Here is a 26,192-nt window from a genome sequence, read left to right on the forward strand (position 1 = left end):
GAAAAATTAATAAAATTAAATTTAAAATACTTTAAATATTGAAATCATTCTTATGTTCTAATCTCCTTATTTTGCATATGGGGAATAAAAACTGAGAGTGGTGAAGAGATTTGATCAAAAGCATACAGCTGGTTGGTGGCAAGGCTGAGACTAGAAGACAAGTCTTCAATTCCTTAATACCATTTTCTCATTCACATAATATTTCCTTTAGTGATTTGGAATCTATTTGACAGTAGAGAGGGTAGTTGTGGCCTTTGCTTCCTATTTCAGTTATTTTGATTGTTTCTCTGGTTATGATCCACTACTCTGTATTGTAAGAAAGTATCCCACATAACATGGGGTTTTTATGACTGTCTGCTTTTCTTCTAAGGTCACTGGGGTTTATTGAGGTACTGACAATCTCAGTAGCAGTAGGGGGAAGCAGTTTAGAGAACTGGATTTTTGTAGTATTGTCACTGGCCCATTAACTTATGTTTGAAAAGGTTTTGATATTTATTTGTTATCAATAGGAGAAATTTTCACAAAAATCCCTATTCTGATGCCTCCTCTTGATGTGGAGATAACTTTCAATTCTATTATTATTATTAGTAACTTAAATACAAAATAAAAAGAATATTTCCACATAGCTAGCATAATGGAAAAAGAGGTTTGTACATGGAACTATGTATGGTTTGCCATTATACATTTAGTATATAAATTCATTCTGTAGCTTTGAAAACTGCTGCTATGTTTCTGATTTTCCTTCTGTACTCTTTTCTACATAAAAAAGGTTCACTCCTTCCTTCCTTCCTTCCTTCCTTCCTTCCTTCCTTCCTTCCTTCCTTCCTTCCTTCCCTCCCTCCCTCCTTCCTTCCTTCCTTCCCTCCCTCCTTCCTTCCTTCCTCCTTCCTTCCTTCCTTCCCTCCTTCCTTCCTTCCCTCCTTCCTTCCCTCCCTCCTTCCTTCCTTCCTTCCTTCTCTCCCTCCTTCCTTCCTTCCTTCCTTCTCTCCCTCCTTCCTTCCTTCCTTCCTTCTCTCCCTCCTTCCTTCCTTCTTTCCTTCCTTCCTTCCTTCCTTCCTCCTTCCTTCCTTCCTTCCTTCCTTCCTTCCTTCCTTCCTTCCTTCCTTCCTTCCTTCCTTCCTTCCTTCTCTTTCCCTAATTCCCCCTTATGTTCCTGCCTCTCTCCACTGGGGAAAAAACAAATATATTTAGCTAAGCAAAATAAAGTCCCATACTGGTTGCATCCAAAAAAGTACATGCCTTTTTCTGCATCTTGAGTCCTTCACCAATCTGTCAAGAGGTAATGATTATGCTCCAATCTTGAATATTCTACTAGTGGATCATAACTATGGCAGGTACTACCAAATGGTGAGGCTTTAGTTATTGATTATGTGTTTGTAATCTGGGGATAAAACTAGATAAATTTAGAGAGGCCAATAGCTAGGACTATTTCCAAGTAATTAATTTCCTTTTCTTTTCTGGTCAAGAGAACTTAAGACATCTTCTCTAATGGGGAAAGAGTAGCTTAGAATGATGAAATCACAGATGTTTTATAGAATGGTAGGTATGATTTTTTTTTTCAAAAAATGAAATTTTAATCTAAAAGAAATTACATATTTTCTTAGGAAAAAATCAGATAATTACTTTCTTAAAAATATAAATGAGAATATAAAGAAGTCTGAAGGAATTAATTTTAAAGTATCTTATCCAGCTGGAGCAGACATATTCTTCTGTTGCTGGAAAATGTCAGTCTCTGTGTTCTGACAGATAAATCATCCTGCTGCTGTCTCTGCCATCCATTAACAGTGAATACCAAGCAAATCTTTTCAACAGTAGACCCAACTGACAAATTGTATTAAGAAGGAATCAAGGGAGAAGAAAAATGAGACCCTTTTGCTTCTCTGAATGCACATACACATTTATGTATATATTCACACATATGTTTTAATATATTTACACATATGCATATATACACACACTTCTCTGAATATATGTGTACATACATACACACACATACACACAAGTGAGAATTTGGGTGTAAAAATTGATGTGGAAATCTGATAAGCGCCAAGTAACTGGTAAAGGCTAGGAAAGTAAAATTTTATGGAAGCCTCTGCTTAATTCTTTCTTTCCTTCTTTCTTTCCTTCCTTCTTTCTTTCCTTCTTTCTTTCTTCCTTCTTTCTTTCTTTCCTTCCTTCCTTCTTTCTTTCCTTCCTTACTTCCTTCTTTCCTTCCTTCTTTCCTTCTTTCTTTCTTTCTTTCCTTCCTTCCTTCTTTCTTTCCTTCCTTCCTTCCTTCTTTCCTTCCTTCCTTCCTTCCTTCCTTCCTTCCTTCCTTCCTTCCTTCCTTCCTTCTTTCTTTCTTTCTTTCTTTCTTTCTTTCTTTCTTTCTTTCTTTCTTTCTTTCTTCTTTCTTTCTTCTTTCTTTCTTCTTTCTTTCTTTCTTTCTTTCTTTCCTTCCTTCTCTTTCCTTCCTTCTTTCTTTCTTTCTTTCTTTCCTTCCTTCCTTCCTTCTTTCTTTCTTTCTTTCTTTCCTTCCTTCCTTCCTTCCTTCCTCCCTCTTCCTCTTCCTCTTCCTCCTCCTCCTCCTCTTCTTCTTCTTCTCTTTTTTCTCTTCATTTTCCTCCTCCTCTTCTTCTTCCCCTTTTCTTACTTTTAAAAATGCACATGATAATTTTATTAAGACTATCATTATAGAAGATCAGAGGTAGAGAAAGGACCTCAGGGATCATTTATTTCAGGGGTTCTTGCTCTGTAGTCTATGAATTTGTTTTTTTTTTTTGTTCCTTTGTTTTTAATATTTTAGTGACCATTTTTACAAAAAAAAAAAAGAATCATTGTGATGAGTCCATAGCTTTATCAGACTACCAAAAGAGTCTATGACACAACTAAGATTAAAAACACTGTTCTCATACAATGAATGACATCTCAGCCAATGATAAAAAAGCTGAAGGTGAAGCGGTGTGGCCAGAGCCATACTCTGAATTAGGGGTAAAGGAAAAAATAAAGGCAAACATAGGGATAACTTTGATGCAAGGCAGAATGTAGACCATTGGCATTTAATCAAGACTTTTATCAGAAGTGGATCAGAGTTCCAGGGATAGGGAGAGAAGGCAGTAGGACTAAAGAATGGAGACTGATAAATAGATCACAGCTGTACTATTTCTTTTCTTTTTTTCCTTTATTTTCTTCCTCCCTCCTTCCCTCCTTTTCTCCCTCCCTCCCTCCTTCCTTCCCTCCCCCCTCTCTCTTCTCTCTCTCTTTCTCTGTCTCTCTCTGTCTGTCTCTGTCTGTCTGTCTGTCTGTCTGTCTCTCTCTCTCCTCTTTGTCTCTCTCTCTTCTCTCTGTCTCTCTGTCTCTCTCTTCTCTTCAGGTGCAAAGACTTTGAAAACAAAGGATTATTGAGTTAAATTTAAAGTCTGACCTTTTACTCTCTAAGTCTCATTTGGTATAACTTGTATAAATGGTATATCATAGTACACAAAAAAGTGACAGCTTTTCTGTATATTAAGAAGGCCTAAAATTCTCATCCTCAAGTAATTGCTTTCTTCATTGACCTGGAGCTTAGTTGATCAGACTTATACTGGTGGGTTTAGCCACAGAACACACCTTGATTGGAAGGCCCAAATCAATAGCTATGATCTCTTATCTTGCCTTATGATCAAGATCCAGTCAGCTGCATTCTTAAATTTCAATCTTATAAATGGCTTAAGATATGTAAGTTTTATGTATAGCTTGTTTTCACTTTTTCTGATGTGGTAACTGGCTTATTACAAAATTCACACATTAGAGAGAATTTGCTACTAAATTGTAAAGGGAAAAAACCCTGTAAGTCATCTATACCTCCAATTCAAGAAGATGGCATTCTGGAGCTATATTTTTGAACAAACCCACATCTCTATATGCTTAAATAGAGTGGTACAATGGGGAGAGTGTTGGACTTGGAGTTAGGAATATCTCAGTTTCCAACTTGGTTCAGATACTTACTAATTAATCATTTAATTTTTTTGAGCCTCAATTTCTTCATCTGCTAATTGGGGATAATAATAGCATCCAACTCACAGAATTTTTGTGAGGATTAAATGTGATAGTGGTGAGAAAGTGGAAACTGAATGGATATCCATCAATTGGAGAATGGCTGAATAAATTATGGTATATGGATGTTATGGAATATTACTGTTCTGTAAGAAATGACCAACAGAATGATTTCAGAGAGGCCTGGAGAGACTTACATGAATTGATGCTAAGTGAAATGAGAACCAGGAGATCATTATACAGGGCAACAACAAAATTATACAATGATCAATTCTGATGGATATGGCTCTCTTCAACAATGAGATGATTCAAACCTAGTTCTAATTGTTCAGGGATGAAGAAAATCAGGTAAACCCGAAAGAGAACTATGGGGAATGAGTGTGGACCACAACATAGCATTTCTACTTTTTCTATTTTTGTTTGCTTGCATTTTTATTTTACTTCTCAGGTTTTTTTTTTTTTCTTTCTTTCTAGATCTGATTTTTCTTGTGCAGCAAGATAACTGTATAAATATACATATATTGGATTTAACATATACTTTAACATTTAACATGTATTGGACTAACTGCCATCTAGGGGAGGGGGTGGAGGGAAGGGGTGGAAAAGTGGGAACAAAAGGTTTTGCAAGGGTCAGTGTTGAAAAATTACCCATGCATATGTTTTATAAATAAAAAACTATAATGATAATAATATAGAAAGAAAATCAAGGTGCTAAATAAATGCTAGCTATTATCATTAGTTAGAATGTTTGATCCAATTAGTTGACAGTGAGCTTAAAGTTGTTATTGAGAAAAAAAGATAAAAATCCATATTTTTACATATAAAAGATATATGTCTGTTGACACAGCTGACAGTGAATGTGAGAGGAAAATGATTTAAGATCAATTACAATGAGTATCATCCTCACCTCTATTTTTTTAAAAGCTTTTGTTGTTGTTGTTGTTATTTTAACTTTGAATCAAACATCTTTAGATGTTTAGATTGTTTAGATGTTTAGAAAAAGAGTCTAGAAGGAAGTAGAAGACATTAATTTAAGCAATCCTTATCTTTGCAAAGCAGGCACATTAGTCTAGAATGCCAATTTGAAGGAAAATGTGTCACTTGGTGTGATTTCTCTGGTGAATCATCATCTACCTGTCTCTGACATCTATTAGCAGCACCCTCTCCCTGCCAAGCAAACCTTTCAAAGACTGTTTTAAATTGACAAATTAAATTAAAAATGTAGCTTAGGTTAAAGAAAAATTAGGTTCTTTAATTTTTCAATGTGCTCTTATTTAAGACAATTTGCTCTTTATAGTGTTTCAAGGAAGAATTTCCAATCTGTCTGGAGCTGCAACATCTGATAGCTTGTTGAAATTTGCAACTATTCTTTTCCTCTCCATGCCTCAAGGTACTCCAGGGGATATATTAATCTTAAAAATTAAATTGAATTTTATTTAATTTATGACATTCCGAAAGGTCCCCACACCAGCATTGGAAATCGTTGACTTAGAAAGAGAAAGGGGAAAATATCACTTGTGGAAACAGCTATTTTTATCACTAAAATACTTGGTCTGTTTAGTTTATGCAACACTGTATTTAAAATGTAAGTAAATATGGAACTATTTTAAAGCATATTTTATGGATACAAAAAAGAACAATCTAGAAGTGAGATTGAGGCATTTGAAATAAAGTCTGTGTTGAGCATTAATAATATAATTAATGTATAGCCTGTTGATTAATGGATTCTGGATAAATCACTTTCTTTTTCTAGTCCTCAGTTTTCTCATCTGCAATATGAATTGGTTGGAATAGATAATCTCCCTGTTTCCTTCCAACTGTAGATCCCATGGCCTAACAAATGAAGGTCAATAAATTCATCAGGGAAGAATAAAGGGACCAAAAAACAATCATTTCAGATTATAAATTCCCAAGGGTTGAGATTTTAGCTTTTGTAACATATATGACACATAGACTATTGCAGTAGAGAATCAATGATGATTTTTTAAAAAATGCAGAGGTGGAATTAAATCTTGGAATCCTTTATATATTCTGCACTAAGGACATTTGTTTCCCCTTTCAGTCATGTTCATATCTCTTTCACTTTTCCTTATTGCTTATTCGGTTAAATTTTCTGGAATGAACTCAAGCAAATGTCTTAATTCTTTTGTTATATTGACATTTTGCTGGACTGAGTTCTCTGTGCAACAAGTGGTCTATAGATCAGGACTTTGAAAACATTTTGTTATATTGCAATTTCCATTATAATATGGGATTTAGTCTGTAAAGGAGTAGCTGTTGTTACTGTATTTATATTATCTGCATTTACTTTGCTTAATTAAGAGCTTTCAGAAGGTACAGTTTTGGAGTATGTGACTTTCGCAAACCATGTGGAGTTCTACTGAAGTCAGTAATAAAGTATATTAAGAATCATAGTATATGTAATATCCATTTAGGAAATACATTAAAAAATTTCACTAGTTAGCTCAGTGGTTAATTTTCACAGGATATTAAGTAGATCTGATATTGAATTCTAAACTAATTTCATAGCTTAGTTTCTCAAGTCTAATAGAAATTAATCATCATTTTCCTCAAAGCAAATTTATATGCAAATAAGTAATATGATTTTTTAAAAAAATCATTATTTAACATCTTCACTTGCTTAAAATATTCAAAACCACCTGCGGTATTGTTACCAAATAGAACTCATTACAGGATCTGAAGCTTTAAAAGATAATGAGCAAGGAAAGAAGTTGGGTCTAAAAATCTTGTTTGGAATATTTCCAAAATACTTGTGCCATTTTGATAGATTGTTTTAAAAGTGAAAAAATTCACTGTGATCTTGCTTGACCCCAAACGATTCACTATAGACTTGGTTATAAGATGTATTTATCTTGGACTACATTCAAAGTGAGTGGAATGCCAAAGGATATATTATTAGGCAGTTTTATAGGAGATTTCATAACACAAATGCCAAGGATCAGATGGACTAGATGTTTCTTGAGGATGAAGTCTTTATATTGTGCTTCTGTATCTTCCAGAACATCTTGATCATAGAAGACCTTCAAAAACGCTTGCTGATTAACTCAGACATTCCAGAATATTTCTAGAATATTCAAATTCTGGTAGCTCTGTCTATGAGTAGCTTCCCCAGACTACCCTGTTCTGATGACCAATGCAGAAACAACTGGTGTGAGCCAATATAGGTTGTTTCAAGAAATAGCATATTCATGATGGGGTTTAAAATTTTAATTGAATTAAAATATGAATTTTTTATTCCCTACTTTATTTTTACCAATCCTTGCCCATATGCTGGTGTGGATTTCAATCAATATATTGATATTTCCTCAAATATCCTAATCCTAGCTCTAAATGATTCTTTTGCTTTTCCACAATGAATGTTCAAAACCTTTTCTGCTATTCTCGAGCCTCTCATATAATTCTTCGCCCTTCCTCTCAGCAGTAGAATTTACTTTATAACTCATTGAGAAAATAAAAGCCATTTGTCATGAGCTCTCTTTTCTCTTCTTTGCATCTTGAATCCCCTTGTTACTATCCCTCAGTCTCTCCTTTTTTACTTCAATATCTGATGAAAAAGTGACAGTTTCCTTACCAACATCCCTTTATTCATCCTCTTGATCCCCTCCACTCTTCTCATTTGACAGATTGGCCTCTCAACTATCCTTTTTTCCTCCCTTATTTCCTACCTATTCCTGTCTCCTTCCTGCTGCATACAAACATGTCTAGATCTCCCTCATTCAATGACCAAACTTAGAACCTTCCTAACTATTTCATTTTGAGTTATTTTCCTATACTATTACCATATTTCATAGCCAGATTCTGAGGGAAAAGTTATCTCTGCTGATTTTTTCAATTTTTTTTCTTTTACTTGCTTCTTAGTCCCTTACAATATGATTGATCCTCATCACTCAAATGAAACTGCTTTCTCCAAAGTTATTAATTTTATCTTAATTGCTACATTCAGTGACCTTTTCTTTAAATCTATTCTTCTCGACTGATTTGTAGCATTTAAAATTCATGTTTTGTTATCTATCGTGGAGGCAACTAGGTGGAGAGTGCACTAGGTCTGGAGTCAAGAATATCTGAGTTCAAATTTGGCCTCAGTTATTCACCAGCTATGTGACACTGGACAAGTCACTTCTGTTTGTCTTAATCCACGAAAGAAGGAAATGTCAAACCATTCCAGTATCTTTGCCAAGAGTGCCTTCCCCATGGATAGTATGGTCCACAGAGGTCAATTGAACAACAGCATTGATAATGCTGTTAATTAAAGTCCATTTCAAGGCTCTGTCCTAGGCCTTCTCCTCTTTTTTCTCTCTATCCTTTCTATCTAGTTTCCATGGATTGATTTATCCCTAATCTCTCTCTTGAATGCAATCCCCATATCACCAATTGCTTATTAAATGTTTCCCATTAGCTGTCCTATAAGCATCTCAAACTTAAGGTATCTGGAACCAGAATTAATTTTCTTTATTCTAAAACCTATTACTTTTGGAAATGTCCCTATTTCTGTTGATGACACCCACATTATTCCAATCACTCAGCTGTACAGCCTCAATTCTTCATTTCCCTCACCTTCCATAGTTTTAATTCATTTGTCAAATTGTGATGATTATCTCCACAACATGAGTTATATCTGTCTCCTCTTCATTTAAAAGATGATAATAATCATAGTTCATGCCCTTATGTCCTCTCTCTTGGACCAATGCAATAGTCTGCTAGTATTCCTGCATCTAATCTCTCTTCTATCTAATCCATTCTCCACACAGCTGCCAAAATGATTTTCCTAAAACCCTGGTCTGACCATGCTATTCCCTTGATCAAAAAAGCTCTGGTGATCCCCTATTGCCTCTAAAATAAAAATACAAATTCTTCAGTTTGGTATTTTAAGCCTTTTATACCCTAGTTTCAGACTAACTTTTTAGGTTAATTGCATATCACTCCTTTCATGCACTCTACATTTCACCTAAACTACTAGTTTCCTGTTGCTTCTCACATGCAATTTTCCATACAAATGGATGTATTCTGTATTTCTGTACTATCAACTGTTTATGTCTAGAATAATCTCCCTCCATATTCCCACTTCTTAGAATCCCTGCTATCCAGAGCTCAGCTCAAGTGCCATCTCCTTTACAAGGCTCTTCCAAATCCTCCTAGCTATTACTCTCCACTTTCTGTACCCTTTCCCCATATTATTTTGTACTTGCTTGAATTTTTTAAAATGGTTATACATACATACATACATACATATATAATACATATATATTTATATAATTTCCCTGGTCAAATTTAAGCTGTTTGAGGTCAGGGATTGTTTTAATTTTGTCTTTGTATCCCTAATGCCCTATACAGAGTTGGCTCTTGATAAATGCTTGTTGTTGGATTTATTTAATATTTCCAACTTCCTTTAAGGATGTTTTGAGTCTAGAATCTAATGCAGTAGATAGTTGCTGGACTTGTCAGGAAGGCCTGGGTTCAAATTTGCCTTCTGACATTTAGTAGTTATATAGCCATGGGTCACTAAATGCCTCTGAGCCTTGATTTCCCTACCTGTAAAATGAGGATAAGACGATCTGTAGTGCCCATTGTGAAAAGTTATTGTGAGGATCAAGTCAGACAATAGATAGAAAGAACTTGGCAAACTAAAAGCTGCAAAGATATGTTGCTGTTGTTATTATTAATTATATTTAAGAATTTCCCCTTAGTAGCTCTTGATGAGAGAGGGGTTAGAGTAGTGACTATGAACATTATTATTATTATTATTGTTACTGTTATTGTTGTTATTGTTATTATTATTCTTTAAGACCTACCCTGTGGGGAATTAATTCACATAAAACTCTTGATCTTAAGTTAAAGAAATAACTGCATCCTTAAATGAGAAGGAAAGAAAGAAGAAAGGAAGGAAAGGGAAAGAGGGAGGGAAGAATCCAGAGAGGGAAGAAAGGAGGGAGGAAGAGAGGGAAAGAAGGAGAGGGGGAAGAAAGGAAGGAAGAAAAGAACAAAGGAAAAAAGAACGAAAAGAAGAAGCAAGGAAAGGAAGGAAAGATTTGTTGTATCTATTATATGTCAGGTGCTATGCTAAGTATTTTATAATTATTATCTCAGTAGATCCTCACAGCAACCTTGGGACATAGGTGCTATTATACCCTCATTTTACAGATAAGGAAACTGAAGTAGACTGAGATTAAGTGAATTGTTTAGGGTCACACAGTACTAAGTATCTGAGGCTGCATTTGAACTCCTCTCTCTATCCAATTCACCATCTAGCTGCCTAGGTACCAACGGAAAAGTATCTAGTATTTAGTCAACTCAGCAAATATGTATTAAGCCATTACTGTGTTTAAAGTTCTGTGTTCCCTTGGCCCTTAATTATTTGTGTCAGTTCAGCTCAGCCACAAGTGAGGAAATAGGGGCCATCTAGGACACAGAGAGCCAATTTAGCCAGTCACAAGAATCCATAGGGTAAAGTCATGGATCCAGGGCCCATGTGATTTAAGTGCAAGACATAATTTTTCATAAAAGGTGAGAGTCATTAAAAACTCCAGCTCGGGAGATATGTTTCAGGGAACCAGTTAAAATAGAAATAGGGTGAAGAGCCTTGAATATGGAGAGTGCCATTGAGGGAAAGAGAAGTGCTAAGGCCTTTAACCATAAGGGGAAGTAATGTGGAGGTCTGAATTAGAAGGAGGTCTATTTTCCTGGGCACTCAGTCTTGGCCACTGGATTGAGGATAAAGCATTTCAAGCTGACAAAGCTAGGAGTATTTGTGAGAAAAGACTGTCTCAGCACAAGATCTCTATAAGCTGTGCAGACAGCAAACATAGTTTTTTTGGAAGCCAGGAGTAGCAGGCCAGAGCTGGGCAAATCCACAAGAATTAGTCTATAACTGCTAGATCCTATCAAAGCCAAGTCTGTACAGAATAAGAGCAGAAAAGAGATAAGGAGAGGGGGCCAGCAGTTTTGAAGATGGTATTGAAGATCAGGATTAAATGATAAGGACATTGAGATCTGTGAACTTTTTTTTTATCTGCTGGTGTACTATCTTTCCCCCATCCAATGTTCCCTGCCTAGTGAGTCTCCTCCAATATTGGAGGGGTTGACCTTCTATCAGGGCCAAGCAAAAGAAGAGGAAGAAATGAAGGAAATGATCTAATTCTTATCTCCCAGGAAACCCCACAACAAAAGATCTGGGTGAGATAGGAACAATGAAGATTTGAAAAATAAGTTTCATACAGGAGGAACTACTCAGGCTTGCAGATGGTTGGCAAAAAAAGGCAAAAGGCTTTCTTCACTCTATAGTCCCACACCTGGGTTGAGTTAATTTTCTTCTTCCCATGATACTTATAGGTGCTTCTTAGTCTTTAGCAACTTGGAAGATTGAAGCCTCTTGCTCCTAACCTAGTCCTAATCTTAAACATATCAGCCAATAACACTGCATGGTCATTCCCTCCCTCTTTCTGGGCATATGAGACAGGAGGGCAGGATTGGGACTGCACTTGTGATTTTGTCGATATAGCAAACTACCTGCAGGAGGAATACATCTCTGCCCATTGAGTCAATATCTCTGTACAACCTGAGTTTTGGAGAGCTGCCTAGAGCATTGAGACATTCTATGTGTTGCTTGCCCAGGGTTACTCAGTCAGTATTATCAGAAATGGGACTTGAACACAGGCCTTCCTGGCTCTGAAGCCAGCTCTCCTTCTTAGGAGGGACCTAATTAGGTTCTTAGAATGTTAGCTGCATTAAACTCCATGATCAGAACTCAAGTCTTTATCTCAGGTTCCAAAAATTGAGCCAAAGAACATGTCATCAGGGAATAGTCACTTCCTAATGGTTCAAATAGATAATTTTATTAAGCACAGTTGACAAAGCTGGTACAGTATTTGAGAAAAGATTCTAATTAAGTTCCAGATCTCCATAATATATTGCTATATGCCAGAGACCTTATTATGGAAGAAGCACATGTGTCAGTTGTATGACCTATAGCATGTCCCTGTTCTCCTTGGTACCACAGAAGATTTTCACTAAGGCTATAGTAACAGTGGAGAGAATTTGCATGGGTTTAGGGGAATTCCTCAATAGGAGTTGTCTTTAGTAAAGAAATCATTTTATTTTTGTTTAGTCATCTCTGACGCTTTGTGATACGTTTGGGGTTTTCTTGAAGATTCTAGAGTGGTTTGCCATTTCTTTCTCCAGTTCTTTTTACAGAGAGGAAACTGAGGCAAAGAAAGTTAATTGCTCAGGGTCACACAGTTAGCTTGTAGAGACATTTAAATCTGCAAAGTATATTTATAAATGTTACCTTATTTTATCCTCCCATCAACTGTCTGGGAAGTAGATGCTATTGTTATTCTGATTTTACAAATGAGGAAATTGGTGGAGATAGAGTTTAAGGTAAGCTCAGGCTCACAAGTATCTGAAATGGGATTTAAACTCAGATCTTCCTTCTCTAGATTTAGCACTCCACCAATCAGAGTCATCTCCTGATCTATATCTTGCCACTGGACTCCGATGGCTCAGAAAAGAAAGTGATCTTGCACAACCCTCCCTTACTTCAATCCAATTCACTTGTTTGTCATGGCATCACTCACGTGATGTCATGGACCTCTTCCAGAACAAAGGACAAACAACTACCACCTATTTGCCACCTATTAAATGGAAGCAATAATACTTTTAGTATCTATACAGAATTGTTATGAGGAAAACAAGAGCCTTTCCCAATCTTTCTTGAATCTAGTACCTTCCACCTTTGATTATTTCTTTTGTATGCTGTAGATGATTTATTTGTCCATAGCTGTTTCCATATTGTCTCCTTGATTCTATTATGTGTTCTTTGAGGGCAGGAATTGTCTTTTGATTTTCTTTATTTCCCAGTAGGTGCTTCATAAATGAAAAAAAAAATCTACTCTAGATGAGTGGGAGCTATTATTTAGCCATTTTAAATTCTTGTGCATAAATATAAGAAAAGGTACGTGCAAGATTTTTGTGCTTTCACAGTACATATGTGTACACACATGCACAAAAACACAAATACAAGTCTTCCATTTTGTCTGGTACATTGACTTAATTGCCATTTCAGAGTTATATGTGTACATACCATCATTTTTCTGTTGAACAATGAGAACTGACTCTAGAACAGGCATCCCATTTTGAACACATCCGGAATCAGAAGCAATCTGAAATAGCAAATACTCTAATGTGAATCAATCCTTTTAGGAAAAGGAATCTGCATTTTCTGAGCTAGACTGGAACATGTGGTAATCAATGTCACCAATGAACTTTACCCACAGCTAAGCTTAATTGAAATTATGGCTTTCCAGAAACTTTTTTGCTATGCCCTAGGGAAATAAACCATAGCAGACCATTATTCAAAGGACTTAGGAAGCTAATAAAAGAGTGTTATATGCAAGTTGTTCTTATGGGAACTAGTTACTAACTGTGTGACTTGGAAAGGGAAAATTCTCTGAATCTCATTTTACTCTGCTGTAAATGGAGGCTTTGACTTTGATAATATTTAAAGTTCCTTCCAGTTAAAAAATTTCTGATCCTGGTCTTAGGAGTAGGGAAATAGCCAAACAATTAGGACTAGACAAGTGAAACTGTAAAATAGGTGAGATAAGATTCTTGTGTTTTTAGTCTTCCTTTTCTATTCTCCTAAGTTTCAGGGTTCCAGGCTGGTTCCTAGAAAATGGTCTTTGTGTTGTTTAAAATTATTTTCACTGTATGAAATCCATAATTTGTTTCACTTGAAAATATGTACTTGGAATGATCATTGAAGTTGTAAAGAACTGAAGAACGCCAGAACTGGAAGGAATATTGGAAATCAGTTAATCTAATCTGCTCATTTTACAGATGAGGAATGTGATTTGCCCAATCAGAGAAAAGGATTTACCCAAGATTACACCCATACTATGAATGAATGATCAAAAAAGCAATTTTTGATAAAGGGCCCAAGGGAAAGCAGGAAGATAATTCACAGTAGTTTCCTAAGGATGGCTGCATTTTAATGGAGGTAAAGCTTTATGCTAAATAGAGAATTTTATGACATGATTTCATTTGGGTACTTTGGCTTGGGGCCTCCTGTAAATTTTATCCTATCAAGAAAGCAATATTGCAAGTCATATGAACAGAAATGTTTCCAGGCTACCTGTGAAGAGTCTGTTGATGATTCATTCGTTTGCTCTTCATTTTTTTGTGGAACACTCATTTCATTTCCCATAGTGCTGTGCAAGAGAAAGACACCAAGCAGAAGTCTTATTTATTCCTTCCTAAAAAAATATAACCCCTCAAAAATCTTGCACATTAAATTCAACTAACAAGCCACTTTTGCTCAAGAGCACAGGATTCCAAAGCTGAAAAGGACTTGAGAATATAAACTATAGCACATTAGATCTTGGTGAATCTTAGAACATAAAACATACAATGTCAGAGCCAGAAGAGTCCTTATTTACATAGGATATCAGAATTGGAAATAACCTTAGAAATCACAAAATTATAAATTTCAAACTACAAGAGACCATTGAGCAGAAGTATGTTGGTAAGTGATTAACAACAGATTCTAAGGAAAAATGTAAGCATGACACACTTTTACATTTAACCTGTATTATTAATATTTTTCTCCATACCTTTCTTAAGTTAAACAATCAACAAAGCAATATGTCAAACCTTGATTTGTGATATTTGCTGATGTCTGAGGTATAAATGATCATACTAAAATCGCATAATTTGTACAGTCTCTTGGGGCTGACCTTGAACATTTTCCCTGTCTTCTAGGATGTCTTTTCCAATCCCATCATTTTATAGAAATAAAACTTAGGATCAGAAAAGGGAAGTGACTAGCTAGTCAAATGAGTAGTAGGTGGTAGGTACACAGCTAAAATATGAACCCAGATCTCTTGGGACCTACTTTTAATTTTTTTCTTAACACCTTCACTGTTTTCTGATCAATAGAATCCTCAGGGTATGAACACTCAATTATATTCAATTTTTGGATGAAGGTGTTTAGTAGAAATTGAGAGAGACAGTTCTAATCCTTAATTATAACCTCTCTCTGGGGGAAAAATATTTGCCACCATAATAATACTTTATTCAAGGGCAGAGTTAGTGGTATAACTTTAAGGAAACTCTAGAGTGGAGTATTCAGGAGGAGAAAAGACTAATATATTTGCTGCTTCCAGCTAATTTTTCTATATAGCTGCATATGACCATGCTGGGTTAAATGATCCAAGTTGTACAATCCCCTAGTCCTGAGCAGGTTTGATAAGAGGTTTTCTGCTCAGGTGAAATCAGCAGAATTGAAATCAGAACTTTTGATTTATTGTGAAAACAGCTACCCAGTTTCCAAGGACTCGGTGTAGGTTTCTTATCCTTGCTGCATGATTCTGTTCCCTAGCAACAAAAGCCTGCGATCTGAATTTAGGAAAGAAAAATAATTCCAACCTCATTGCCAAATCAGTTGGAAATTTGGTTTGTAATTTGAATTTGGAGAAATGATTTTTGTTTTCCAAAAGTACTGTGTAACAAAGCTAATGAGACCAACGGATTTAGAACTGGAAGAGGCTGTAGATATCCTTGGATACAACCCCTTATTTCATAGATGGAGAAACTGATATCCAGAGAGGGAAAGGAACCTGTTCAAAGTTGCTCCAAGTATCATAGCATCATAGATTTAGAACTAGAAGGGGCTTGGAGAGCATCTGGTCTAGCTCCTTCATTTTACAGATGAGAAAACTGAGATGTGGAATGGTAGAATTTCTTGGTGGTAAGTAACAAATCTGGCATTTGAAAACTAGTATTCTGTCTCCAAATCCAACATTTCATTTCATAAGGTTTTTAAGGATATTTTATATTTCCCCATACATACCATACTCTTGGTGATTATTACTCAATTTTATTTAAATACTATTCTTATAATCAAAAGAAGTTAAACTACATTATTTCTGTATTGCTCATTAAAAGAAAGTCATATATGTTAAAAGCACATGACATAAGTATCTACCTTTTAATCTTTTTAATTGCTGGTATTCATATAGCACTTTAAGATTTTTCAAAGTGATCTATCAATATCATCTCATTTTATCTTTACAATAATCCTGGGAGGTAAGTGCAATTATTACCTCCCTTATACAAATAAGAAAACTGAAGTAGAACAATTTGTATTTCAGCAACAACAATATAATACCTAACAAAAAGTACTTACTATGTATCAGTCATTGTGCTAATAGCTTTATAATTACTATCTCATTTGATTCCCACCCCGACCCTGGAGATAAGTGCTCTTATTATTCCCATTTTACAGATGAGGAACCTTAAGGCAGACAGAGATTAAAGTGACTTGTTCAGGGTCACATAGTAAGTATTTGAGATGGGATTTGAACTCAAATTTGCCTGACTAAAGGAACTTTTGCCACCTATATTATAAAGTATAAAGATATTGGGAAGATGGGGTTTTATGTGTTTGAAATCAGAAGCTCTAGATTCAAATCCTGAATACATTTGCTACTTACTAGCAAATCATGGGCAGAGCATGTCATCATTCAGGGCTGAATCTCCTGGTAAATAAGGGCTTTGGTCCTTTAATCCTAGATAACATTTCATGTTGTTTACGAATCTGGAAGAGCTAATGATATCTCAATAACTAAAGTGCATTTTTCTTTTTAAAAAGTTTTATTAAGAAAATTAAATGCCCTTCCATCAATCACCTCTGTATATAATCAGTGCACTATCCCCTGCCCTTTGCTGCTATCACCTGAAAGCCCCAGTACAGAATTGAACTCTTCTTTGCAACAAAGCCAAAACAAAGAATACCAGGTCTTAAATTCATATGACTCTCTGCCCTGCTGGGCCCTCGCTTCTCTACTGAGAAAGAGGGAGATTTGTTTTATTATCTGTTCCCTAGAACAATTATTATTTTTCTCTGTCTTACTCAGTTTGCCTTACATTTCATGATCTTTTTATTTATATTATTTTAGTCACTGGGCAAATTGTTCTAGTTCTGCTTATATCTTTTTATTTGAGTTCATTTTTTTCTTAATTCATAATATTTATTATTTTTCATCAGATCATAATATTTCTTTATATTCATACATCACAGTTTGTTTAGTTATATTTTAAGCCTCATCTGATGATTGCCCACTTTGTTATAAATGAACTAATGAAGTAATCAACAAGCATTCATTATATTTGTTGTATATCAGGAACTAAGGTTCTAAGAACTGACCATAAAAAGAAATGCCAAAACAGTTCCTGTCCTCAGAAAGCTCTCATTCTGATTGAAGAAGCAACATGCAAATAGCAGGCATGTTTCTCCTTCCTCCCTCCTTCTTTCCTTTCTTCCCTCCTTCCTTTATTCCTTCTTTTCTTTCTTCCTTCCTTCCTCCCTCTTTCCTTTCTTCCCCCCTTCCCTCCCTTCTTCCTTCCTTTCTTCCCCCCTTCCCTCCCTTCTTCCCCTTTTCTCTCTTTCCTTTTTTTCTCCCTCCCTCCTATTCTTTTTCCTTTTTCTCTCTTTCCCTCCCTCTCCCTTGCGCTCTGTCTCTCTCTCCCCCTCCCTCCCTCTCTGTCTCTCTCTTTCTCTTTCTCTCTCTCTTTCTTGTTTTGGAAATGCTTAATAGTGAGATCATAGGATCAAAGGGTACAAATACTTTTATCACTTTTGTCCCATGATTCCAAGTGCTTTTTCCAAATAGCTGGAGCAATCCATTGTTCTACCTACAGAGTATGAGTGTGTATCTTTCCAAAATCTTCCTGGTGATAGTTTCTGTTTGTTGTGATCTTTGCCCATTCACACACACAAAAAAAAATTGACAAAATCTTAGAGTTTTCAAAATTTGCAATTTTCTTATTGTTTTGAACAATTCAGAACATATCCTCATAAAGTTGTTGAAATTCTTTTCGAAAATCATTTATCTCACATTATCTCACTTTTATATTAGGGAATATGATTCACATTTCTATGTCAGCTTACAGTTTACAAAGAACTTTCTTCAAAGCATTTCTTTGAGGTAAATTGTGAAAGTATTATTATAATATTTTGCTATATTGTTCTCATTTTATAGATCAAAAAACTGAGGCTCAATGAAATGATAGGCTAATTGTAAAATCTGGAGCTGAAAGGGATCTTATAGAGTGAATCCAGATGTAGAAATAAAATGACCTTATCTGAATCAACTCTGTGCCTTATAAATTGAAGATATCTGACTAAAATAATCTCTAAGAATCCTTCTGGCTCTAATTTCAGGTCTTCTGAATCCAAATCGAGAGTCCAGTTCATTCTGCCACCCCATCTAATCCATGTGTGTAGATTCTATGAGAATGTGAGGACTACATTTAAAGAAAATTTTGGAGGATATACTCTGCCAGCTTACTGAGGTTGGGAGAGGTTTGAAATCTGTTATGTATCTCTGCAACTTTTCCATTGCACAACTGTTGCATAGTTAGATAGTTGTATTTTCTCTTCAGCATTATCTAATGTTCTAGCAATTTGGGTATTATGTATCACAAGCGGCTTCTGCACAACCTGGAGCGAAAGTGTGGTTCTGGGGGTGGATGGGTGGAACTAAGTTGCAAGTCTTATGCAATTGCAAGCTGAGCTCAAATGATATTGCTTTGAGTTAACAGTTGTGGCTCACATGTTGTGAAATAGTTTTCCTCTCTTTACTGGAAAGAATTATTGTAGATTTATGTCGAAAGAAAAGTAAAAGGTCACTGCCACCTATAGACAAATTTTAGTATCAGCAGAAATGATTCCATTAGATTTGATGTGGTTATGGGAATGTGATTGGGGAGCTGAGCTTTGCAAGAACAAGGTAAAGGTTGGCAGCTGTCTAGTTCCATCTGGGTCTTTAATCCCTTTGTCAAAAGGAGATAGGAAGATGGGACAGAACACCCAAGCCCCAGGTATACAGGGGACAGTAGATATTTTTTGATTTTTTGGTGATCAAGCTTCTTTTCAAGGTCAAAGCTGACAAGTTTTATTATTATTTATTAACTTGACACTGAAAGTCAGGTCTCAAAGGGAGGAGAGATGTTTGAGGCATCCTCTGGTTAGAAGGGAAGAAGTTATATCTCTAAATTACAGGTCTCAGTCTTCTGGATTCTAACAAAGCTTGGACAGAATTATAAAACTATGTCAGGGAACTCCAGTCTCATTTTTAATGGTCCGCCTCTGTTTCCTCAACTCCAAAATGGGGATGATAATAATAGCTCCTATCTTCCAAGGTTGTTGTAAGGATCAAATGAGATGATAATTGTAAAAAATACTCAACATTTACAATGCTTGGCACATAATAAATGCTATATAAGCGTTAGCTATTTATTATTATTATTATTAATTTCAAACAAGTTACTTAACTTCACAGTTAATTTGCAGAGTAGATGTCAATAAAAGCAATTTTTTCCACCAATGAAATCAGATCCCAAATGCCAGATGACCTCCAAAAATGAAAAGAAGACTTTAGAGAGGAAGTTTTAATGAATAATAAGCACTTTGAGGTTAGGGACTATTTAATTTAGTATCCCCAGCCCTAAAGACTGTGTTTTGGCATTATACTGTTTTGTAAGATGTTTAATTGATTGAACTGAAATATATTTCTACAATGTCTTCTCTCCTAAAAGTTGTTCAGTTGTTTCAGCTCTTCATGACCCCATTTAGTATTTTCTTGTCATTACCTTATTTAGATGATTTTAGATTTTAAAGAAGAGAAATGGAGGCAAATAGGCTTAACTTAACTAATTTATCCAGGATCAGACAGAATGGTAAGTTTCCAAGGAACCTTAGAGGTCACCTAGTTTGACCCCTTGATCAATGAGTGAATCCTCTCTACAAGAGCCCAGTTGAATGGTCATTTACTTGAATTCTTCCATTGATGAGGAACTTACTACCTTATCAAATGCTCCAAGGAATCACTAAACAGCTCTAATTGTCAGGTTGTTTTTCCATATATCAAGCCAAAATCTTTTTCTGCCAACTTCTACCTATTCATTCTAATTCTTTCCTCTGGGTCAACAAGATTAAGTCTAATCCCTATTTCACATGACAGCCTTTCAGATATTAGGAAACAGCTGTCATATACTTTAAAAGTCTTCTGCAAGCTAAACATCCCAATTCTTTCCAACAATATTCGTGTGTTAGATATTTAAGTTTTCTCATTAGCCTGGTCATTCCTATATGAATGTTTCAGCTTGTTAATGTCCCCTTTAAGATCTGGTTCCTAAACTGAACATTTGGTCTGACTAGAGAAGAAGGCAGAGGGATTATGACTTCCACTCATTGTGTTCAGACAATGTAATATTTAATTGGCTTGCTCTCTCTCTCTCTCTCTCTCTCTCTCTGGCTCCAAAACTAAGAGAGGTATTTGAGAACACAAAAAACTGAAAAGATGTTCTCCTGGTCAAGTAGTTAGTTTATGTCAAAGATGGACTTGAACAAAAGTTTTCTGACTCTGAGGACAGCTTTCTATATCCTCTTTAAGCACACGTGTGTGTGTGTGTGTGTGTGTGTATATGTATGTATACATATATGCATATATGCACATACACACAACTTATATGCATATTTCTGTGCTCTACAGTTTTGACTTCAAATTCAACCAATTTTTTGAAATTATATAAATAAATAAATACTTATGTAAACACATATTTATACAGATATATGTATAATAGAAATAATAACTAACATTTCCTTCTTCTTAACAATGATATTTATTATGGGGCAGCTAGGTGGCACAGTGGATATAGCACCAGTCCGGAAGTCATGAGGACCTGAGTTCAAATTTGGTCTCAGACACTTAACACTTTCTAGCTATGTGATCCTGGTCAAGTCATTTAACTCCAATAGCCTTATCAAAAATATTTATTTATTTGTTTGTTTGTTTTACTTTTAGTTCTGAATTCACTCCCTCTTACCTCTTTCTGCCTTCATTAAGAAAGCAAAAAACAAAACAAAACAAAACATTTAAAACATGTAGAGTTGAATACAATTTTAATGTTCTGTTAAGATTTGCAAAGCACCTTACATAAGTTCCTTTATTTGTTTTTTCATTATAACCGTGAGAATAAATGAGTAGAACCAAAAAAATTTATATGTAGTCCAAGCTTCTCTGGGCATGTTTTGAGCATGCCCAATGTGTCTACTATGGTACCCACTATCTTCCTTATTAAAGGGATGGGCGTAAGCCATATCCACTGTTCCATCAGCTGTCTCAAAAAACAAAACCCATGTAACAAGTATAAAAAGTTAAGAAAAAAAATTCCTAAATTATCTATGATGGAGGAGAAATGTGTCTCATTCTGTACATTTTGAATCCATTGCCTCTGGAGATGGAAAGCATATGTCGTGATTAGTCATTGTGTTGAGAATTCTTAAGTTTTTCAAAGTTATTTGTCTTTACAATATTGTTGTTATTGTATATATAACACTGTGGAGCTTTTACAAAGGAGTGATAACTTCAAAAGACAACAGAAAATACAGAACTTATTCTTCCAACACATGGGAGGCATAATTCTACTCCTTACACTGGGCCTCAGTCTCTGGGGATAGGAAGGGGATTCAGTGAACAATTTAGCTTGGATTCTGAAGAACACAGTCCCACTTCCAAGTGGGAATTAATTTCTTTCCTTCTTTCCTTCTTTCTTTCCTTCCTTCCTTCCTTCCTTCCTTCCTTCCTTCCTTCCTTCCTTCCTTCCTTCCTCAACTAAACATGTCTGAAACAGAACTCATTATTTACTTTATAATCCCTGCCCACTTCCTAACTACCTTATTACCATCAAAGGTAACACCACCTTCCCTGACCACCAGGTTGACAACCTAGGTGTCATCCTCAATGCCTCCCTTTTGCCTCCTTCTATCTTTCAAATCCAATTTGCTTCAAAAGCCTCTTGATTTTATCTTTGCTATGTCTTCTGAATTTGCCCCCTTATTTTCTTCGACACTGTTAACACTTCAGCGTAGGACCTCATCAGCTCTCAACCGGACTATTTCAACAGCCTGCTTTTAGATATTCCTGCCTCAAGTTTTTCCCCATGCCAGTTCATCCTCTATTCAGTCAGGAAAGTGATTTCTCCTAAAGTATAATGTTTGATCATGCACCTCTAGTGGCTCCCTATTACCTTGAGCATCACATACAAAGTCCTTTGTTTGGCATTCAAAGTCCTTCACGACCTAGTCTCCTCAAATCTCTCCAGTCTTCTTATACCTCACTCCCTGCTGTGTACTCTTTGGTTCAGTAGTATCCGCCTCTAAGATGTTCAACAAAAAAAAATTTTTTAAAGGGTACTTATCTCTTGACTCGGGACATTTTTTTCAAGCTATCTTTCATGTCTGGAAAGTTCTCCTTTCTTTGCTCTGACTACTGATCTCCCTGGCTTTCTTTAAGTTCTACCTAAAATTCTTCCTTCTATGGATGCCTTCCCCAACTTCTTTTAATTCTAATACCTCCCCTCTGTTAATTATTTCCTACTTATGCTATATGTAGGTTGGTTGTATATATTTATTTGCTATATCCCCCTTTAGATTGTGAATTCTTTGAGGGTAGTTAATGCTTTTTGCTTCTTTTTTTGAGGAAGTATCCCCAGAGTTTAACACAGTGCAATACTTAATATGAGTACATATTATGAGGTCCTGCCACTTGCAAACTGTGTGACTGGGCAAGTTCTGGGCCTCAGTTTTCTTATCTGTGCAATCAGAGACTTGACTCGTTCACTTTTAAGATAGTTTCATTTGGAATATTCTTTGATTATGTACTTGTGTGTATACATGCATGAATAAATATCTATAAAACGTAAAGAATTTTTTATACAAACTTGCTTCTGTACTTGTGTTTGATACCAATGTAGCCTTCCTGGTTTAATTTTGTTCTGGGTACAAATATCAGGGAAATTTTGGAAGAACCTGTTAAATAGAGAATACTATTGCAGGAGATTTAAAATGCAGGAGATTTAAAAATCCCCTACCCAAGCTCTTCACTTTACCTAGCATGAAGCTGAGACTCATATAGGGGAAGTCATTCCTTTACACAACTACAGATAATGCCAGCAAAATAAAACCTATCAACTTAGGGGAACTGTTTTAGGTAGGGTTGTTTTTTTTTTTTTAATTTATAATTTTTAGCGGTGGGTGGGGGAAAGAAAAGAGGTGATATGATTATTGTCATATTAATATAGGGAACTGTTGGTTAGGAAACTCCCTCTACTAATACAGATCAGCCCTTTCTCTGCACTTCCTAGTATTAGAGAGTTGGTTGCACTGAAAAATTAAGAGATTTTCTCAGGAGTTCACAGCAAGTTTGGATCAGAGGCAGGATTCGAATTATTCATTTTTGCTGTCTGCTTTTCTATTTTTCCAATGGTACTTCTAAATGATTGACAATTAAGGAGGAAAAGGTCCATAAAAGGGTGGGAGAATGTAAGTAGAATTACTCACCAAGTAAACAAAAAAACACTCCTTACATCAGTTTAAATGGAAATCTGGAAAATTCATGGGCTTCTAAGTGACCTGGCCCATGGTAACACAGAAATATTCAAGATAAAATATCAAAGATTAAAGGGATATTATGTGGAAGTTGGAAGGACCTTAGAATAGAACATAATACATAAGAACTGACCTTAGAAATCATCTAATTCAATTTATTCATTTTCTGTTTGGAGAAACAGAGTCCTACAGAGATAATACACATGTCCAAGGGCACATAATATATTGTTGGCCTATCTTGAACTCTATAGTCTTATCTCTCAAAACAGGATTTCCACCCCCCACTATAACATGCCTAAGTGTAAATCAACTTTTTTTTCCTTTAAAATATGAAGCCAATGGAGAATAGTCTAGAAAGGAAAGATTTGGGCTTGTTTTTAAATTTTTGAGTACAGCCATTAGTCTCACATTTCTATACTCTTCCGACATCTTGTCACAGAATTGGATATGCACTAGGTGCTCCATAAATATTTGTTATTTGATTAGCTTACCTGCTGATATTGAAACAATGTTCCTGTGAATGTTTGGCATTTTTCAACAGCTTTCATATTGGATCTTAATGAAGGGCCTTTTTAAGATAAGCTAATGAGATCTACTTACAGTCTTTCAGTTTTTCTAATAGGTACAAGAAAGATGCAGCAGGACCTAGGCTAGGAGTACTCAGCAGTAAATTACTTCTAATCCTTTTCATCTCACATGGAAGCTTATTCAGCCTTACTTCCTATAGTTGTAAACCAGCAAAGACTGAATTGTACAGGTTCATTTTTTTTTCCTTTCTTACAAAATGATGCCCACTAGGAGTTTCCAAATTCTTGTAGTGGTCTTCTTGGAGGTATTGAGGAAGACCAGATAATCCTTCTACAATTTGGGAAATATCCCTTGGAAACCTTTTCAAAATATTCTCTTTCTTTTCTTCCTCTTCAGTCAACAATAATTTTATGAAATGCATACCTACTACATGCAGACACTATGCTAGGTGACAAAAGACCAAAAAAAAAAAAAAAAGACAAAAAGAAGGAAACAATTCTTGCCCTCAAGAAATTTATATTCTATAAGAGACAACATACATATATATAACTATGTATAAAATACGCACAAGATAAATTCAAGGTAAAACTAGAGGATATCAAAAGTTGGGGGAAATCAGAAAAGACCTCATAAAGCATTTGAGTTGAGCTTGATAGGAAGTTAGGGAAAGGTGAAGGTGAGGTGGGGGAGCATTCCTTGGGTCTGTTCTCCAGATTTTAGACTTAAAGCTTTCCTCTCTCCCAAGGATTTCCTTGCTCTGATCCTGTTCTTTGGCAAAGGAGCCATTTCTTTGCATCTGAGAGCCTGGAAGAAGTCCATATCCTTTTTGAAGAAATTTGAGCAGGTACAGTCTGATTTGTGTTGTGTCTTCTAGATATCTCAAGACTAGGAAACCTAAGAGCCCAAGTCCCAAGTTGAATGTCAATAAGTAGTTACCTGGTAGGAGGTCAACCTGAAATTGTCAGACCCCCAGCGTCTCTTGGAGATACTCCAATGGGGATGAGGATCCTCTAGCTCCAAGAAGGTAATTCCAGCTAGTTGCTAGCTTTTCTTCACTAGGGCTCTGCCCTCTGCTTTGCTTCCTCTCTCCTCTTGCACCTGGTGCCTGAATACACAGATCAGGACAAACATACTCTTGGGTGGAGCACACTCCCCAACCAGACTTTCAGAAATATTTTCTCTTCCTGACTTTTAGGGCCGCCCTCACTTTTCTAATGGAACAGGGTCATCTGATACCTGTCTTGATGCATCTCTATGGGCATTCCAACCATCTCCTTCTGCTCTCTATACCTAATGGGCATTTAGCCCAGTGGTTAATTCACTTCCCCAGTGCAGTGGGTCAAAGCTAGAGCCAGAAGAACACGTTTTGTAGGATTTTGCAGCTCAGTCTTGATTGTCAGGTTTATTTACTTCAGAATGCCACTTTTTATTTGAAAGAAAATGATCTTATTCCCCTCCCCCACCCCGCCATTTACATTTCATTAGTAGGAAGTAGACATATCACTTATAAGCTACAAATTGGAGAAATATGCTATCATTGAAAGAGCAATATTCTGGGATCAGATAATTTGGGTTCTAGAGTTAAATCTCTTTCCTAGTTACTATTAGATTTGAGGGAAATTATTTCACTTCTTTAGAACTCAGTTTTTTTCATCTGTAAAATTAGAAGGCAATAATTATTTATGTCCTCATAGCATTTTGTATGTATTAAGTCCTTTATCCACAATCATCCTGTGAGATGAATGGACCTGTATTTTATGGATGAGGAAACAGAGGCTTTGAACTCAAGCCTGTAAGGTTAGTAAGTATCAAAGCTAAAATTTAAATATGGTCTTTTAATTCATTGTCCAATGTTCTTTTCACAGCATTGTGGAAAATTTCCACTAAAAGGAAAATTTCCTTTTAGTTATAACATTTCACCAAGCTGTGATTTAAAGTCAGACTAATAATAGTAAGGGATAGAGAATAGAGTTCTGAGCTTTAAGTATGGAAATCCTGGGTTTAAATCCTGTTTCAGACACGGGGCAAAGCATTTGAATTTTCTTAACTTCAGGTGCTCATCTGTCAAATGAGGAGAATTACAGTAGAGAGCCTCTAAAACCCTTTCTGGCTCTAAGTTACTAATGTTATGATTCTACTAAGAATTTCCTGATATTAAAAAGATATGGATGATGGAGCTATTATC

General features: G+C 35.8%; 1 protein-coding gene across 1 annotated transcript in view; it reads right to left on the bottom strand.

The window, feature by feature from the left end:
- The window catches only part of BCAS1 (brain enriched myelin associated protein 1), a 144,018-nt gene extending 118,957 nt beyond the window's left edge, over window positions 1-25,061 (bottom strand). Inside the window, exons 1-3 of the mRNA XM_051976615.1 lie at window positions 24,944-25,061; window positions 14,162-14,237; window positions 13,112-13,190 (exon numbers count right to left, since the gene is read on the bottom strand). Of these exons, the coding sequence (XP_051832575.1) occupies window positions 13,112-13,190; window positions 14,162-14,233 (151 nt within the window). The 5' untranslated portion in view covers window positions 14,234-14,237; window positions 24,944-25,061. The remainder of the gene's footprint in view (window positions 1-13,111; window positions 13,191-14,161; window positions 14,238-24,943) is intronic.
- Window positions 25,062-26,192: the final 1,131 nt, after the last annotated feature.

The sequence above is a fragment of the Antechinus flavipes genome, chromosome 2 (genome assembly GCF_016432865.1).
Source record: "Antechinus flavipes isolate AdamAnt ecotype Samford, QLD, Australia chromosome 2, AdamAnt_v2, whole genome shotgun sequence".
NCBI classification, from domain to species: Eukaryota; Metazoa; Chordata; class Mammalia; order Dasyuromorphia; family Dasyuridae; genus Antechinus; species Antechinus flavipes.